This window comes from Protopterus annectens, chromosome 6.part0 (genome assembly GCF_019279795.1).
Source record: "Protopterus annectens isolate FY-2018-M chromosome 6.part0, PAN1.0, whole genome shotgun sequence".
Lineage (NCBI taxonomy): Eukaryota > Metazoa > Chordata > Ceratodontiformes > Protopteridae > Protopterus > Protopterus annectens.
Genome location: NC_056737.1, coordinates 623,949,051 through 623,967,203, shown reverse-complemented (window position 1 = coordinate 623,967,203; position 18,153 = coordinate 623,949,051). Strand labels below are relative to the sequence as shown.

At 41.8% G+C, this 18,153-nt stretch overlaps 1 protein-coding gene across 3 annotated transcripts in view; it reads left to right on the top strand.

Moving 5' to 3' along the window:
* Positions 1–18,153, top strand: part of MAP4K5 (mitogen-activated protein kinase kinase kinase kinase 5) — a 2,873,315-nt gene that overhangs the window by 2,061,166 nt on the left and 793,996 nt on the right. For all 3 annotated transcript variants that reach the window (XM_044074300.1, XM_044074299.1, XM_044074298.1), the window contains one exon: positions 9,950–10,010. In XM_044074300.1, the coding sequence (XP_043930235.1) occupies positions 9,950–10,010 (61 nt within the window). The remainder of the gene's footprint in view (positions 1–9,949; positions 10,011–18,153) is intronic.

Here is an 18,153-nt window from a genome sequence, read left to right as displayed (position 1 = left end):
GTCTGCTACCACAACAAAGGACTCCCTTTCACTCAACCCCCTGCCGCCCAAACCCTAACAACAGACGCATCATACTATGCATGGGGGGCTCACATGGCAGGAAAATGTATTCAAGGAAAATGGAGCCCAAAGCAAATGCACGTGTATATCAATCAAAAAGAAATGTTAGCTGTATAGAATGCTCTGACAGCCTTCAAATGCCTTATTTTTCCAGGGCAACTATTGATAAAATACAGACAACACCACAGTTATGTGGTACATAAACAAGCAGGGGGGAACCCATTCCTACCCACTCTGCAGGTTAGCCATGGCTCTGTGGAACACAGCCTTGAGCAACTGATTGTACTTGCAAGCTCAATTCCTGCCAGGCAAACTAAACTCACTGGCAGATGACTTAAGCAGAAATCTAATGGACCCACACAAGTGGAAACTGGAACCCAAATCATTCGAGCTTCTGATCCACAGGTGGGGGGCACCAGAGGTGGACCTCTTTGCTTCCCCTCAGAACTATCAGTTGAGCAAATATTGCACCAGAACTCCCCACAGCCAGCCATGGGAAGTGGATGCTCTGTCCTTTACATGGGAAAACCTCTCAATCTATGCCTTCCCCCCTCTGCCCCTCCTCTTGAAGGTTCTACTAAAGATCACACAGGACAAGCCAAGGACAGTCCTGATTGTACCAGACTGACCATGCCAGCACTGGTACCCACTTTTGCGCAATCTGACAGTGCTGCCACAATGGCACCTGCCTCAGACCCCCCTCCCTGCTGTCCCTGCAGGAGGGCCAGATTGTGCATCCTCAGCTACAAACCCTGAACCTAGCAGCCTGGTTCATCCCCTGAACACATCACCAGCAGCCCTCAGTAAACAGGTGCTGGATGTCATCCTTGAGGCAAGGAGGCCTAGTACTAGAAAATCCTATTCAGAAAAGTGGAAAAGATACTGTTTTTGGAGCCAGTCTCAAGGAATGGACACAACTGTGCCGAGCTTACCTCATATATAAGATCACTTAACAGAAATGCCTCTGTCATCTCAGCTCATTATAGTACTGAGCCACCCCTCTTCTCTCATCCTCTGGTCAAACAGTTCCTGAGAGGAGCCAAAAATTTAAGACCCCCAGGAGAGCTCCCACTCCAGCCTGGGACCTTAACTTTGTATTGGAAAAACTCACACTTCCACCCTTTGAACCTGCTGCTTCAGCAGAGTTAAAACTCCTCTCATGGAAAACAGCTTTACTTCTAGCCATCACTTCAGCAAGAAGAGTGTCTTAATTGCAGGCCCTTATGGCCGTGGACCCTTCATTATCTTTCATGCGGACAGGGTTTTCCTCAGGACTAAGCCATCATTTATGCCCAAGGTGGTTTTAGTGTGGCTTTAAAGCAGTCCATTCATTTGCCAACCTTTTTCCCTAATCCTCAGAATAAAGAGTAAAGGATCCTGCACTCCCTGGACGTGCACAGGCAGCTTAGGTTCTATCTGGACAGGACTAAACCTTTCAAAAAATCTGACCAGCTGCTAGTCAGCTTTGCTACAGGGGCAGAGGGCAAGGCCATTTCAAAGCAAACCATTTCTAAATGGATAGCACACTGCATCCATTTCTGCTATAAACACCATGAGAAACCTACCCCACAGGGGATCAGAACACATTCCACTAGGGCTACATCAACCTCTACAGCATTTCTGAGGGGAATCCCTACCAGGGACATCCTGGAAGCTGCAACCTGGAACTCTGTACACACCTTCACCAAGCATTACCACTTACCTATCTTTTCTAAATCCAGAGCTGGATTTGCCACAGCAGTCTTACAGGGCCTGCTTGCCAGCCCTAATGCTTCTTGACTGCCTCCACCCATCCTCAGCTTTGGGAATCAACCCAAATGTGATGACTGCAACAGTGAAACATGAAGAACATAGTACAGTTGTGTACACTTACCATAAATGTAGATGTTAGAGTGCATTTACTGTTGCAGTCTTGGTTACACTACCTCTAGCCCCCTAACTTCTCTATACTTCTACCTGTTCTTCTTTGCTTGGCCATATCTTATAACATTGGTATTTACTTTCTACTGGGGGTGTTCCACACCATGTAACTGCTTCCCATTGTGGGGGCTCCTGACATCTGGGGCAAGACAATCTGATGTAATGGCATCTGCTGCATGTTTTCTACCCCTGACGACCTGACGTCATGAAAGAGCGACAGCATCCGGCGCAGAAATCCCAAGACTCTGGTATTCAGGCCAACTGAGGGCTACCTGCAAGCAGATAACCCAAATGTCATGACTGCAACAGTGAATACACTCGAACATCTACATTTATGGTAAGTGTACATAACTGTACTTTTTGGAGGCTTTGGAAGTAATATTTTTTGTTTTTGAGAACTAATCATTTGGCCTGATTGCGAAGTTGTTTATATTGCATGAGGGTGGCAGGAGTTTTGTTTTTTAGCCAGGCTTTCCAGGCTTTATCCCTAGAGGACATAATTTGCTTTGTTGACTTATTGAGCTAGTTGGCATGTTTTGTTTTGACTCTTTTTAGCCAGAGAGGGGCAAGATTATTTAGGATAGCCAGAAATGTAGTATTGAAAAATTCTACAGCTTCATTAAGAGGAAGAGATTTTAGTGGATTCCAGTTAGTGTTTTGCGAAGTATTATTAAAAGTATTTGGGGAGAATTGGGACAAGTTCCGGGTATATCTATATTGGTGTTTGTTAGGTAGAGTGGTGGGCTTACATATTATGAATGCTGAAGAGTGGTCACTTATACTGTCTGCAAGAGTGCCAGAGGTAGAAATGTTATCAGGGTCAGAAACCATGATCCAATCCAAGATTGAACCTTTCCTATTCTTAATGTCAGGTCTGGTGATATCAGAAATAAGCTGAGTATAGATAATGAAGGTTGACGTCTAAGGAGTGATTTTTATTGGACATGTCTAACCAATTAATATTTACATTGCCTAGAGTTATTGTTTAATTTTTTTATGATGTTCATCGTGTTACCCTGCTGCAGTCATCACACTTTGGTTATCCTGCCGTCAGGCGGTCCCGCAGTCGGTCCGAATTCCAAAGTCTTGGTCCGGCGTCTGTTGCTGTCGCTTCTTCCCTGACGTCAGTGCGCCAAGGGTATATAAGAGGCATCCAACGCCATTTTCTTCAGTCTTTTTTGCCGCGCGGTGCCCGAAGCAGAAGCAGTTCGCAAGTGCCGGTCGGCCAACACCTGAGATTTTCGAATAGAGTTTCAGTCCGAAGTCTTCAAACCTTTTCTTGCCTCAGTCCGATGTCAGAAAAAGTTAACAATTGCATTTCTTGTGGGAAGCAAATACCTCATAAGGACTTTCATTCTTTTTGTATGCCTTGCATAGGCCCAGACCACGATGTCACTGGTTGTCGGTTTTGTGCTAGGTTCAATAAGCGAACTTTTAAGCGACGCTTTGATTTCGCATGACACTACTTCGGTAGGAAATTTAATTACACTATGCCATCGGAGCAGCCGACTACCAGTGTGCATAAAAAACGCAAAGATAAAGAAAGGAAGCCTAGATCCAAGCCAGACTCCGAGCCCTCGGCTGGGCTGGTCACCGGTTCTCTGGTTTTCAGTGAGGCGCCTACGCAGCCCCTGGCTACCGTGGAATTGGATCCCCAGACCGCTTCAGATTCTGCAGCAGAGAGTTCTAGGCCGACGCAGCCATTTTCTTTAGGCCCTACCAACGACATTGCAGTAGGAGAAGCCGGTGCTGTAGAAACTCCTTCGGTTTCTGAAGGTGTCTTCAGACCGACTACTCTCACAATAAAATCTTATGCTAAGCTTAAGACTCCTCTAAAACCAAAAAAGACTACTCTTCAGTCTCCAGGTCAAGGCCCTATGGCTAAGAAACAGATGCTTAAAATGGCTGAAGATTTAATTTCTTTGATCAGGGGTTCCCAACCCCCCCCCCCCCAACAAAAGGCCTAGACAAGAGGAGGATTATGCCTCCTCTGATCAAGTGTCTGTTTCCTCAGGCTCCTCTGAGGAACAGGATTACTCCTTTCCCCTTATGAAGATTCTGATGCTGAAGACTCCATTCCCTCAGCTTCTCCCCCTGAAGATTATTCCTTTGGGGAAACCTTACATACCATGAGGGAACATTTCCACTGGGAAGGTCAGGACTACTCCGACTCAAAGAAAAGGCTCCGAGAGTTTCTTTTACTCCCCCAGCACAGACCCCTTGCTATCCCCCCAGTTTTAGACATTGTGGATGATGTTTTCTTAGAATCTAGTCTAAATCCAGATTCTCTGCCTCCTGCTCCAGCCAAACCAGATAGATACTGTAGAGTGCCTGACTCACACAAATTCCTATACAAAAGCCCTGTTGCTGATCCAGAGACAATCTCCCAGGGTCCCAAAGGGGCTAAGGCTTCTATGGCTAAAAATCCTCTGAAAGGGAATCCAGAGCACTAGTTAGGCGGGGGAAAAAGGTTTACACCTCAGCTGCTCTAGCTATGAGAGCACTAAATTGTCAGTTTCACATGCTTAAATACCAGCAATTCCTAATGTCTCAAATAAAACAAAAGATGGGCACGCACCCTCAACAGTCTGAATTCAAGGAAATGCAGGATCTGTTGCATGCAGCTGAACAGGTGGGCAAACATACTTTACAACGTGGTTTTGATGCCTTGGAAGCTTCCTCTAGAGCAGGTGTTACTGGGTCTGTTATACGTAGGCATGCTTGATTAAAGGAACAATCTCTGCCTGATCATGTTAAAGCAAAGTTACTAGATGCACCCTTACAACAGGATGTCTTATTTGGGGTTAAAGCAGAGGAGGTTTTAAAGAAAATGGAGGATAAGATAAAATCTATGCAGACGGTCAAAGATTTCTTACAAGTACAGCCCCCACGCTTCAGCAGAAATTGGCCAACAAAAAATTGGTCCTTTCCAGCTTCTGACAGACCACAGAGGGGTAAATACAGGCGCCCAAGGGGCAGAGGACAAGCACAAATCCCTTACAAACCTCGCCAATGGGGCACTGCAACACAGAAGGGAGGCGAAGACAGGCCACAGACTACTAGAAGGCAAACACAATGACTTATACATCAAATTGCCAAACAAAACTCTCTTGGCAGCTCCCTTAGGAGGAAAATTAGCACTTTTTGCAGACAACTGGCGCATCATCACAAAGGACAAATGGGTCCTAAACATTATCTCACAAGGATACAGATTCCATTTCCACACCTTGCCAAGGATAAAAGGAATGCCAAACCTGCCACAAAATCAATGGGCAGAGGCACAAAAACAAGTTACAGCTCTCATGGACATGAGAGCCATTCAACTGGTACCTACACAGGAGCAAGGCCAAGGATTTTACTCGAGGCACTTTCTAGTCCCCAGAAAGGACAATGCTTGGAGACCCATTCTGGACCTTTCAATTTTAAACACCTACTTGCAAGTGCCCAGATTCAAGATGCTAACACTACAGCAGCTTCTTCCCATGTTGGGCAAGAAAGCTTGGCTAGTAACGTTGGACCTCAAAGAGGCATACCTGCATGTCTCTATCAGACAAAATTGCAGAAGATACCTCAGTTTCATTGCAGGTTCAACCCATTACCAATTATCTGCACTGCCCTTTGGCTTATCTACTGCGCCCAGGGTCTTCACAAAATGTCTGGCACCAGTAATTGCATACTGCAGACAAAGAGGAATTCAAATATACCCATACCTGGACGACTGCCTCATCCAAGCAGGAAGCAAGGACATTCTCTTACAACACCTGGCTTTTGTAAAACATCTTCTAAGTTGCCTAGGGTACACAGTAAACGAAAAGAAATCAAAACTAGTGCCCTCACAAAATATGACATTCCTGGGTGCCAGCTTGAATACAACGGCCCAGATGGCTTATCTGACGCCAGACAAACAACTACAATTAACTCAATACTTCAGAGCAATGGTAACAAAGACCCAACTCCCTGCAAGAAAAATTCTGCAGGCCTTGGGCTTCATGGCATCTTGCATACTACTAATACCATTTGCAAAATTGCATATGAGGAAATTACAATGGTACCTAAAAAGCGTATGGACTCAACACAGCCAAAGCTTGGAAACAATGATACCTCTTATTCCCGGCCTTCAACAGGAGTTTCTATGGTGGTCACAGGCATGTCACCTCAACAAGGGTCAGCCTTTCACCTTACCCCCAGCCAGGCAAACTATGACAACAGATGCATCGGACTACTCCTGGGGGGGCACACATGGCAGGACGGTGCATTCAAGGTATGTGGACTGCAGATCAAAGGAATATGCACATCAATCAAAAAGAAATGCTAGCTGTACAAAATGCTCTGACAGCCTTCAAGGACCTCTTACATCCAGGACAGCTTATCATAAGGACAGACAACACCACAGTAATGTGGTACATAAACAAGCAAGAGGGTACACACTCCTACCCTCTAAGCAGGCAAGCAATGACTTTGTGGAACACAGCACTGGCTTACCAAGTTCAATTACAAGCTCAATTCCTGCCAGGAAAAAAGAACGCATTGGCAGAGGACCTAAGCAGAAACATCATGGATCCCCACGAGTGGAAACTGGATCCACAAGTATTTGCAATGATAACTCAAAAATGGGGGCTTCCAGACATAGACCTGTTTGCCAGCCCCCAAAACTATCAACTAACAAAATTTTGCACAAGGACTTTTCACCATCAAGCCTGGAAAGTGGACGCGCTCTCATTCAGTTGGAAATGCTGACAGTATATGCCTTTCTTCCATTACCCCTTCTCACAAAGGTGCTGCTGAAAGTCAGGGTGGAGAGACCCCGAATGATACTCATTGCCCCAGACTGGCCACGCCAGCACTGGTACCCACTATTAAGGAATATGGCCCAGGGCCCACCATGGATTCTACCACAAATTACCCATCTGCTCATGCAGCAAGACAATCAGATTCTACACAGCTAGCTCAAAACCTTAAACTTGGCTGCATGGCAAATCACCTAAGCAACCAGCCAGCTCATCTCTCACAAGCTGTTATGGATGTTATTCTGGAGGCCAGGAGGCCCAGCACCAGGAAAGCCTACTCAGACAAATGGAAAAGGTTTTGTGCCTGGAACCAAGCTAAAGGCCAAAATACCCTTCAGCCTGACATACCTCAGATTCTGCAATATTTAACTGAGATGTTACACAAAGGGCTTTCTTTTTCATCTATTAAAATCCACGCCTCAGCTATTTCAGCTCACTACAACACGGATCCTCCCTTATTTTCACATCCACTCCTAAGGCAGTTTCTCAGAGGGGCCAAAAACATTAGGCCTCCCAGGAGAGCACCAACACCTACTTGGGACCTCAACTTTGTTCTGGAAAAACTTACGCTACCGCCTTTTGAGCCAGCTTTCTCAGCTGACTTAAAGTTTATATCATGGAAGACTGCCCTGCTGCTAGCAATTACTTCAGCGAGAAGAGTTTCAGAGCTTCAGGCACTAATGGCAGTAGAGCCTTTCCTCATTTTTCAAGACAGAGTTTCTCTATGAACTAACCCCTCCTTTATGCCTAAGGTGGTATCCAGTGTGGCTCTAATTCAAACCATTCATTTACCCACCTTCTTTCCAACTCCACAGAACAAAGGAGAAAGACTCCTACATTCCTTGGACATTCACAGGCAGCTACGTTACTACTTGGATAAAACTAAGGTTTTCAGAAAATCTGACCAGCTTTTTGTATCCTATGCTACAGCATCACAAGGAAAGGCCATCTCAAAACAGGCCATTTCCAAATGGATAGGACATTGCGTACGTTTTTGCTACACCCACCATGGAAAACCAGTTCCTGCTAGCATAAGGCCCCACTCTACCAGGGCAGCAGCTACATCTACAGCCTACCTCAGGGGGGTGCCAACCAAGGATATTCTGGAAGCTGCAACTTGGAGTTCAGTACACATCTTCACCAAACATTACCACTTACCACTTTACTCTGACTAGAGCTGGCTTCGCCACTGCAGTTTTGCAGGGCCTTCTAGCCTCCTCTAACCCTGTTTGATTCACCACCCATCCTTAGCTTTGGGATTCTACCCAAGTGTGATGACTGCAGCAGGGTAACACGATGAACACAGTACAGTTTTGTACCTACCATAAATGTAGATGTTCGAGTGTATACCCTGCTGCAGTCCAGGTTACCCTCCCTCCATCCCCTCTGAACTAGCTGAACTTATCTCTACCACTCTATCCTATACTACCTCTGTGGTGTATTTGCTTGTGCCTAAGGGTTTTGTTTTATTTTTATATAGCTATATGTATATGTGTATATGTATATATATATATATATATATATATATATATATATATATATATATATATTGCCTACCTATTAGGTACATCTGACACCTGGGGCAAGAAAAACTGAAGAAAATGGCGTTGGATGCCTCTTATATACCCCTGGCGCACTGACGTCAGGGAAGAAGCGACGGCAACCGACGCCAGACCAAGACTTTGGAATTCGGGCCGACTGCGGGACCGCCTGACGGCAGGATAACCCAAGTGTGATGACTGCAGCAGGGTATACACTCGAACATCTACATTTATGGTAGGTACAAAACTGTACTTTATCGGTAGTCCAAGCAAGGATGTCTTCAAGAATGGGAATATTGTTGCCTGGGGGAATATATATGACTATAATACATAGGTTTGCATAGTTGTTCAGTTTGAAATAGGTGATAAGTAATGTTGCAGTAGAGAAGGAGGGAATGGGCTTAGAATATGGAATTACTGAGAAGGTATTTGGATATAGTAAGGCGTTGCCTCGCCTTTTTTGTGGAGTCTGTCTGTTCTGGGGCAGGAATAGTTTGTGGGAAGAAGTTTAGAATCCTTTATGTACAGTTATGGCTATGAAGTCTGGTTTATATTGACTTAACCATTCATGTAGAAGGTGGGTTTTGTTCTAATACTTTGAATGTTGATGGTGGTGAAATTGAGGGCTTTTGTTGAGTTAGAGGCATTATGAGGAGAAGGAGAGGGGCCAGGGTTAGGGTGGATGTCACCACACTGGACTAGGCTAGGATAATTAGGAAGCATTTTTGGATAGAGCTTCCTTTTTGGATCCCTGATATGGTTGTGTACAAGGTTAAAAGGAAGTTTACCCTGTGTGGAGAGGATTGTTGGCTTCCTTTGTAGAATTATATTAGCGGCATATAGACTAGAGCAGATTGATGAGTAGCTGGAGGAGATGGCATTGTAGGTAGATGTTGATGTAGGTTTGTGGCTATACAGGTTGGTTGAAGAGAGTTTTAGAAGGAGAGAGAGGTAAATGGAGAATATAAGGAGAAGGATGTTGTCCATAAGGAGCATGATTGTGAGGAGTGGCGTACACTAATTAGATACATGGAGTTTATGAAAAAATGTATGTGGGTTTTAACAAAGACGTAGAGGTAGGAGTGTAGGGTAGTAGAAGTGAGGGAGGGGTAAGGTGGTTAGGTATAAGAAAGTATGAGTGGAAGGTTGAGGAGTAGAGAATCTTGCACTCCCACATCAAAGGCTGCCACCATCAATAGTGACTTGATGAGCCTAATGCTCTTACATTCCAGTATCTCCTCTGATGGAATTAAAATGATTAGCACCTAGCTCCACCTTTTTGTCAGGATGACCACACCTGTCCTCCATTGTCAATGTTGCCAAGCTCCTTAGCCACTGTCTGAGCTCAGGTCTCCTGGGCCATAACCACAGCTTTACCCTTCAACACCAAAAAGGTAAGTTGTTTTCATAATTGCATATCAAGTATAACTCTTCTAAAATATTGCTTTGATGTGTACTTTATAACATGTTGATAGTAGACTGTGTAGTCTATACTTTTCTTGTTCTGTTGCTGTATGTAGAGCCTATTTTTTCAAGTGTCCGTGTAAATAGGCATTGCCAAACTGAATAAGCCTATTTCAATATATGATAAGTAAATGCATAGTGAAGTTCACTCTGACTTGAAAACTTTTTATTTTGCAGCTTTTCCCACGGAGGTGTACGTGGCTTTATGTTATCAATCATACTTTAATGTCCCTGTCAGGTAAGAGCATATAAGGCATGCTTTATTTTTCATGTAGATGAATCATTTTATATTTTCTGATATTTACATAAAAACAGTGAAAGTGGCAAACTTCAGCTGGAATACTGTTTGATGTTTAAATACTTTGTTTTATTCCATGTTACTTTTGTAAGAGTCACTGTGCTAAAGAGCCTATTTTAAGAGGAGCTTAGGAAAAGGTAGTAAATGAAATTATTTTGCTGTAGAATCATTTTGGCTGAACTCTGTTAATTTGTAGCTCATGATTCTAATGTTTATGTTATACTGCGTACATTGATTTATGTAGGATCTTCCAGGAATCAGACTTAACTGCTGTTTATGTTGAGTTTTAACTTAGATAATCAAACTGTCAATAGAGCTGTTAGTTTTAGGACAGTGCCAACAGAGCTTTAACTAGAGTGCGTTGAAAATGATGGGTTCCCCAGGCCCAAGCTGTTAGGAGGCACATTTGACAGGTCTCACTGTTGCGTTCATGGCTGCAATGGAAGCCCAGTGTGTGATGTTGACTGTAGCAAGGTGCTTGTTTCCTAAATATAGAAGAGCTTTGTTTCTTTTCTTTTTTTTTTTGTTTCTTTTCTTATTTTTTAGGGGTCTTCAACTTTGAGGAGAAGGCCTTGTTTTTTTTTTTCTCCTCTACTCCCAGATGGCACCGGATTGGGGAACTGCTCAGGGTGCCAACTGCCAGGTGACCTAGCTACAGTTCTGGATGCTAGTCTTGTTTGCTTGCCAGCATATTGCTGTAGTATCATAGGTTCATAGATACATACTTGGCTAATAACCACCAGGGCCTATATAAGCATAGCCACAAGCCCAACCCAATTGTGTCTGTATGTATCATGGGCGTTTATTAGGAGGGGCTGTGTTAGGAAGTTTCTAAAGGTTATGTGAGGATTATATGTTTGTTTGGGTATAATAATTGTCTGCATCTGTCTATCAGAAACATGGGGGTCAGCTGGGAATGCAGTGGCAAAAGTACATTTATGAGGCAGCGACAGTAACTTTTGAACATGAGAGAATGAATATTTTTATGAATGAACATTTCCTCCCTCTTCCTTTCTCAGCAGTTTCTGTATCCTTCCTTCTTGTCCTTCAAATATCTGCAATCTTTCTCTACTGTGTTTGTACATATGTTTTTAACTTGCAATATATTTAAGTTTATTGATATACATGCACACACACATATAAACACACACACGTTTATATTTATATGTATGTCAGCACATTGAAAACATGAAAAGATGACTGATCAAACACAATTTATCATTCAACAGTCTATTGAAAATAAAAATAAAAAAAAGAAAGCCATGTGCTAACAGTGAGATTGCACTACACTGGGGAAAGGTCATATTCCCTGATTTCCACTGTATCATGATCCAAACAGTAAAAGAAGATGGTATATTCGATCAACTGTACTGGCTTTTTTTTTCCCATTCAACAAGTAGTCTTCTGACAACTTGTATGTAATCTATATATAGCTTGAAATATATATTTTTTTATAAATATAATAAATACATATATCTTTTTCTAAATATATATATATATATATATGTGTGTGTGTGTGTGTGTGTGTGTATATGTATATATATATATATATATATATATATATATATATACATACTTTTTATATCCACTGTACAGAAGAAAACTCAATCCAGAACATTCTTCTTGTCCTAAAGGAAACACCCACCTTATCCTTTTCCATTTTCTATATTTGTAATATACTTTATTTAAAAAAAAAAGAAAAAAAAAGTGTGTGTATATATATATATATATATATATATATATATATATATATATATATATATATATATATATATATATATACATATATATATATATATATGTGTGTGTGTGTTTGTCAGAATTCTTTTCTTTTAACAACAAAAACACAACCTGTCTTCTTTTTTCCTGTCTGAAACGTATTTTATTTTCCTCTCTTCTTTGTTTATGCTTTTTGTCTTTTTTCATTTCATTCTTCGCTGTCATCCAGAGTAAACAAAATTTCTGATGCTTTGGTACACTTGAAATCAGTTCTCTTCTCTCTTTTCTCTTCCAACATTGCATTAGCTCCCTTGTCTTTGTTTAGTCTTGCCGTGTAGTTTCCACTATATTTTTAATCCCCTCACTCATTTATTTCTGTGATTTGATATGCTACATCATTCTCGTGTCACCTTTTCTTCCTCCATTTTATATTCTCTTACAGCAGAGTTGGGGCTAAAAATGACCCTTCTGGTGATGTTTAGTTTATCTGAATTTGCATGCCTATCTCGCATATTACCATTCCCCACACAGATTTTTAAAGTATAATCCTCACATGCACTACTTTATTGCACATATTACTTTTAGCTGGTTGCTGTCTATGACGCAGCAGCCAGTAGCATTTGTTTTTACTGTTTAATTATATAGACTACATTATCTAAGTGAAAAAAACTGGTGTTTTGTATTTTCAGAATTGCACCCCATTCCTACCCTTTTATTCAGTAGTCCACATCAGTGCCTCATATTTTAGCAGTAGAAATTTTTCCTGCATGTTATATTGGTTAAGTAGTTAGTTTTGTTGCTTTACCTTTATTGATTTCCAGCTGTGGTGCTTCCTTCAGTTTCCACCCACAGTACGATGATGTGCCTAGTTGAATCTGTAGTCTTCTAAATTGTTGTAGGTATGTGAGCAGTATGTAAGTTAGTGTATGAATACATTTTGTGCTAGATCTTTGTACTGTCCAAGACTAGTTTGATGCTTTGCATCTGCTTTTTGACATAACAGGCTCTGGCCTCCCTACAAACTAAATGCAAAAGAAGTGGATGTTGTAGAATTAATAAAAATTAATACACTTTCTTTTATTTCTGAAACTTACATCACCTCTGTGCTGACAAGTATTTGCAATAACTACCTTCTATTCACCAGTGAATTTTAAAAGTTAAAATCTTTCCATGGTGTCACCTACCTATTTTTTCTTTATATTTGTCCAAAAATATAATCATTTATTTCCACTTTCAAAGGAAACCTCATAGATCTTTTTTCATGTCCCATAAGAATAATATGCATGTCCGACAATTTTATTCCAGTGGGAAGTAACTTGCAGTACCACAGAAGATGTCTGTCAGATGGTAGGAATTCCCACCTACCCCATTCTCAGTACATTCCACCTGCCCAGCAACTTTTTTTGCATTTTGCTTTCCTTAGGTTTCCCATGCCTATTGACCATCAGCTTCCATCTGAATCATTTTGTCCATTTTTTCCCCGTATCATGGCCAGAGATGACATATTGAAACTATTGCCAAGGCCATAATTGTTTTTATATTTTAAGTCTTAGCTCTCATACAGACTTGTCTATCTCCAAGGGTTGCAATGGGCCTTTGTGATACATGCTAATTCCATTGCATGATAAAGTCAGCTGGCCTGTCCTCCCAGTTGACAGCTACTTCCTTGTGATACCCAATCTCCAAGGCTCCCTGTTGAATGTTAGCCATCGAAATGCGGATTGCCGAAAAGCCAAAAAAAGACTGAAACCCTGGAGAAGAGAGAATCTTGAAAACCATTCTTCTTAAAACTTCTTTTTGCAGGGGTGGTACGTCTCCATGTGGGGGGGCAAACCCCTCCCCGAACACACACACACACACACACACACATATATATATATATATATATATATATATATATATATATATATATATATACCAACTCCAAGATCACCATACCTCGGAGAAAAGAGAATATTCTGAGAAATGGCATCTCAGACTTGATATATACACGTCTGATCTTTTGGCCATTCAGTCTCCACATTTTGGGACTTGCTGTAGCATCTCTTGACATTTCAAATGGTTGTCTTTCCACTGAGGATTCCAACATAGTGATTGTACTCATGAGTACATGCTCCTCTCCTGTGCCAACTTAAAGATCATTCCTGTCCTCCCCAAATCATCTCCAACAGAACCCAAGCTGCTAGTCAAACACTGGTTACCTGGATCATAGTTAGGGCTTTATCCTTGTATGTCAGTGGAGCTGGCACTTGACCACCAGTTTTGGCAGAAGTCTCTTGACTTCTTATTTTACCTCACACTCCAAGACTTGCCTCAGGAAATGATATTTTTTTCCTCACAGCTACTGTATCTCATTTTATTCCTTCTCTTCCCATACTTCAGAACTGCAGTAACTGTAATCTCCATTCTGTCTGCTATTTATCCACCAGCTGACCAGATACTATCAGAGGAAATTGCTTAACAGTTGGACATTGTCATTTATATGAATTTTTCAGTTGACAGTCCATGTTCCTGTTCAGATGTCATTGCTGTTGCATCTTTCTTCTTTAATGTCATCCTGATGATCCACCATTCTGTTTCACTAGAACTTCTTGTTTTGTAATCAGAAAGTGCCTAATGGTTCCCCCCACCCCCTGTAAAAAGTAGGGGTTCTTTAACATTTATTTCAGAATCCAAATAATGTGTGTATGTGTGTGTGTGTGTGTGTGTGTGTGTGTGTGTGTGTGTGTGTGTGTAGGGGGCTTTCTGGGATGACATCACCTTGGGTCTCCTCCAGAAATATGTAGCAGGTGTAGTGGGACTGACATGAATGATAAACATCCATAAGTAACTCAAATTAACAGGAATAACCGTAATATAATATAAGGAAAGTATGGCAGTTGACAGTGCTCGTCATGTCAGCCATTAACCTAGAGCGCAGTAATGTGGCACATCAAAAAAGGGGTATTCAATACAACACTGTTTGTAAACAGTCCATAGAACTTTGAAACCTGCTGTTCATTCTAAACCTACACTTGCAAGCTGTCTACATTCTCAGTCAACAGAACTTGGTAGCAGATCACCTGAGCAGGAAATTAGAAACCTCTCTTAAATGGACACTAGACAGAAACATCTGTCTGGAAATCACAAGGCGGGGACACGTTTGCAAAACAGGTGACCCATTAAGTGCAGAAGATCTAGTCAGTAACCCCTTGTCAAGCAGCCATTGCCAGCAATACCTTCTCCATTCACTGTAACCAAAGGCTTTTCTTGACTTTTCTTCAGTTCTGCTTACTCCAAGGATTGTATTAAAGCCAGGAAAGAAAAGTGTAAAGGCTCGTCCTCATAGCTGGTCGAGCCATTATTATCCCAGCTGATGCATTTGACAAAGGAACTCCAGTAGTTCTGCAAATTCATTGCAAGTTGTTGTCTCAAGAAGGACGAATCCTTTTCTACCTTCTCATAAGGGGCTTGAGATTGTAGCTCTGGAAGATTTCAGGTCAGTCCCTTATAGTCATATTTTTCCCTTAGGAGGATTCACATACTTCAGAAGGCTAGAAGACTCAAAAGGCAATGAAGTCCTAAGTAGCTAAGAGGAGCAGATTTTTACTGTTTCCCAAGCTCTACAGTATCTTTAAGAACTCTGTCAAAGGCCCAACTTACTTTTCTATTAAGGTACACCTTTCTGCATTTTCAGGACAAAATGTGGCACAAGCAATCGTAGCCAGACTTCCTGCTGATGTCCACTGAGTGGGAAGTAAACTTAGGCCATAACTGGGGATGTCAGTCTCCTCTTTTAGTCTGATTAGAAGACTGATGTCATCCAGTTGGTGTGTCCGATTAATTTATGAGCACAGTACAAAAATAGTCCTTCTGTTCAGATATCTACAGCTGCTGTAAGTACCCTCATGTAGCTTTAATTTTCCTTTTCTAAATCTTCCCTTTTATATTTCATCCTTTTTGTTGACATCCGCAGTTGTTCTGCCTTCCCATACTGGCACTTGCATTGACTGCTTCTTTGTAAATATGAAGAACTGGTTCAGTATTTCTTTCCAGTCTCAATTAATGTCCTTCCTTAGATCACTGTTGCAGTATTCCAACACTATGGGATTATCTCTGAGGTAGCCTGATGATCGGCAAGGTAGCAAACACAAAAATCCTTCCTTATGGTCATACATCTGATGTATAACCTAAGTCCACAGGCATAAGGGTTCATAAGCAGATGTATGAATGTGAGATCCTCAGACTGTCTCACCTCCAGTCCAAATGCAGGTCTCGCACCCATCAGTTTGTTTGTTTGTATGATTGTTGGTGTTACTTCAATTCCCAGGTATGAAAGGAGCTACTTGGCTAAGTCCACTTACAGAAATTTGCACAGAAAGACAGGAAGATTCTTCTGAAAAAGATTTCAGAACAAACCTACAAGAGATTTCAAGTCTGACGAAACTCCTTTTCCACACAAATCAGCCTGACTACTTTCTGTTGCCTCCTTCACTCCTTGGTCCATCACTCCTCCTGTCAGAAAGGCTAACCTTATCTCTTCTACCTTGATAGTTTATCACTCCGAACAAATGGGTCCTTTCTGTCTTTCAGCAAGGTTACAAAATGACTTGGAAGGAAATTCCTGCCTTTAGAGGCATTCCACCTGCTCCTTTCAACTAGGTGCATCTTGTCCTTCCTATTTTGTCAGGTCTTCCAGATCAAGGTACCATAGAATCTGTGCCATCATAAAATCTAGGTAAAGGCTTTTATTCCAGACTTTTTCTGTTACCCAGAAAGGAAGGCTGCTGGAGACCCATTCTGGACTTGTTTCACACCAATATCTTTCTGAAGATACCTTCTTTCAAAATGCTTTCTAGTTGGACTCTTTTACCCTTCATCTTGTGGGACTGTTTTACCCTTCATCTTACCCCCAAGCTTTTTTGGTATCCTTTGATCTGAAGAATACTTACTTTCACATTCCCATTTACCCTTCTTACAGGAAATTTCTTGGGCTCTCTGCTTGTTAATCATACTTTAAGTTCTCTGCTTTATTGTTTGGGTTATCTACAGCCCCTGGGGTTTTTACAAAGTATCTAGCGCCAGCTGTTGCTTTCTTTCTTCTTTCAAGACTCATGGGAATTTATATATTCCCTTATCTCCGCAATCTATTCATACAGGCAACCTCTCAGGAAGACCTTTTAAGGCATATCAGCTACACTATCTCTCTTCTGCATGTACTAGGCTTCACGATTAGTCTGAAAAAGTCTACATTGACTCTTACCCAGAGTCTGTTTTTTCTGGGTTGTAAGCTGGTCTCATGTCTCATGGGTAGCCTTTCTCTCACAAGTGAAAGCGCAGACCCTCTCCATGTAGTTCCAGTCCCTCCTTCCTCTTTGATCTTGTCCTGTAAGGGAAGTAATAAGGGCTTTGGGGTTCATGGCAGCTTCCACCCCATAATTTCCTTTGCCAAACTTCACATGTGAAAGATCCAGTTGTACCTAAAGTCTCTCTGGTGTCAACATTGCTACCCATTGGACAATCAGATCACACTACTTCCTTTTTTGAAAAGAGAGTTACATTAGTGGATCTTTCAGGTACAGCTGAAATCTAGGACTGTCATTCAAACCAACTGTTCCTACTCAGATGCAACTGTTCTCACTATGAGAATTCCCTTCAGACTGGGATCCCCATTACACTTTCATACTTGTGTGAGCCTTTAAGAGCTGATCTAGCCTTTTCCTCTATCAAGTTATGCTTTTCTGACATTTCTGCATAAATACCCCGTGATCCAGTCTTGCTTTCTAGAATTGAGACAAAGCATTTTCTAAAAGGTGCTCTTCATTTGAACCCGCCCAGGAGGGCTATCTCTGATTCTTGGGACCTTAACTTTGTCTTGGAAAAACTTACCCAGCTACATTTTGAACCTGTGGCTTTTGTATCGCTAAAGTGTTATACTTGGAAAATCTGATTTCTGCCAGAAGTGTTTCTGAGCTACAAGCTCTAATGGCCTCTCCTCTCTTCTTTAATTTTTGTAAGGGTAGGGTATCTCTTACTTCCTTCATGCCTGAAGTGGTCAATGAGTTGTTTCTCAGCTAGGCTGTTACTCTACCTACCTTCTTTCCTAATCATTCCCTCTTTGTTAAGACCATTCCACTAGAGCGTTTTTTCTTTTTGACAAGGGAATTGATTCTGGGGCTGTTTTAGAGGCAGCCACTTGATCATCGGTGTGCACTTTCACAAAACACTACAGGGCAGATGATTTCTCTAGAACTAGAACTTCATTTGCCAGATCAGTGCTATCTGGACTGATTGACAGCTCCCCTGTTCTTTCCCATCCACCCCATATAATTGATGAGCTTTGGGAAGCAGCCAGTAGTGTTGGAACACTGCAGCTGCGATCAAA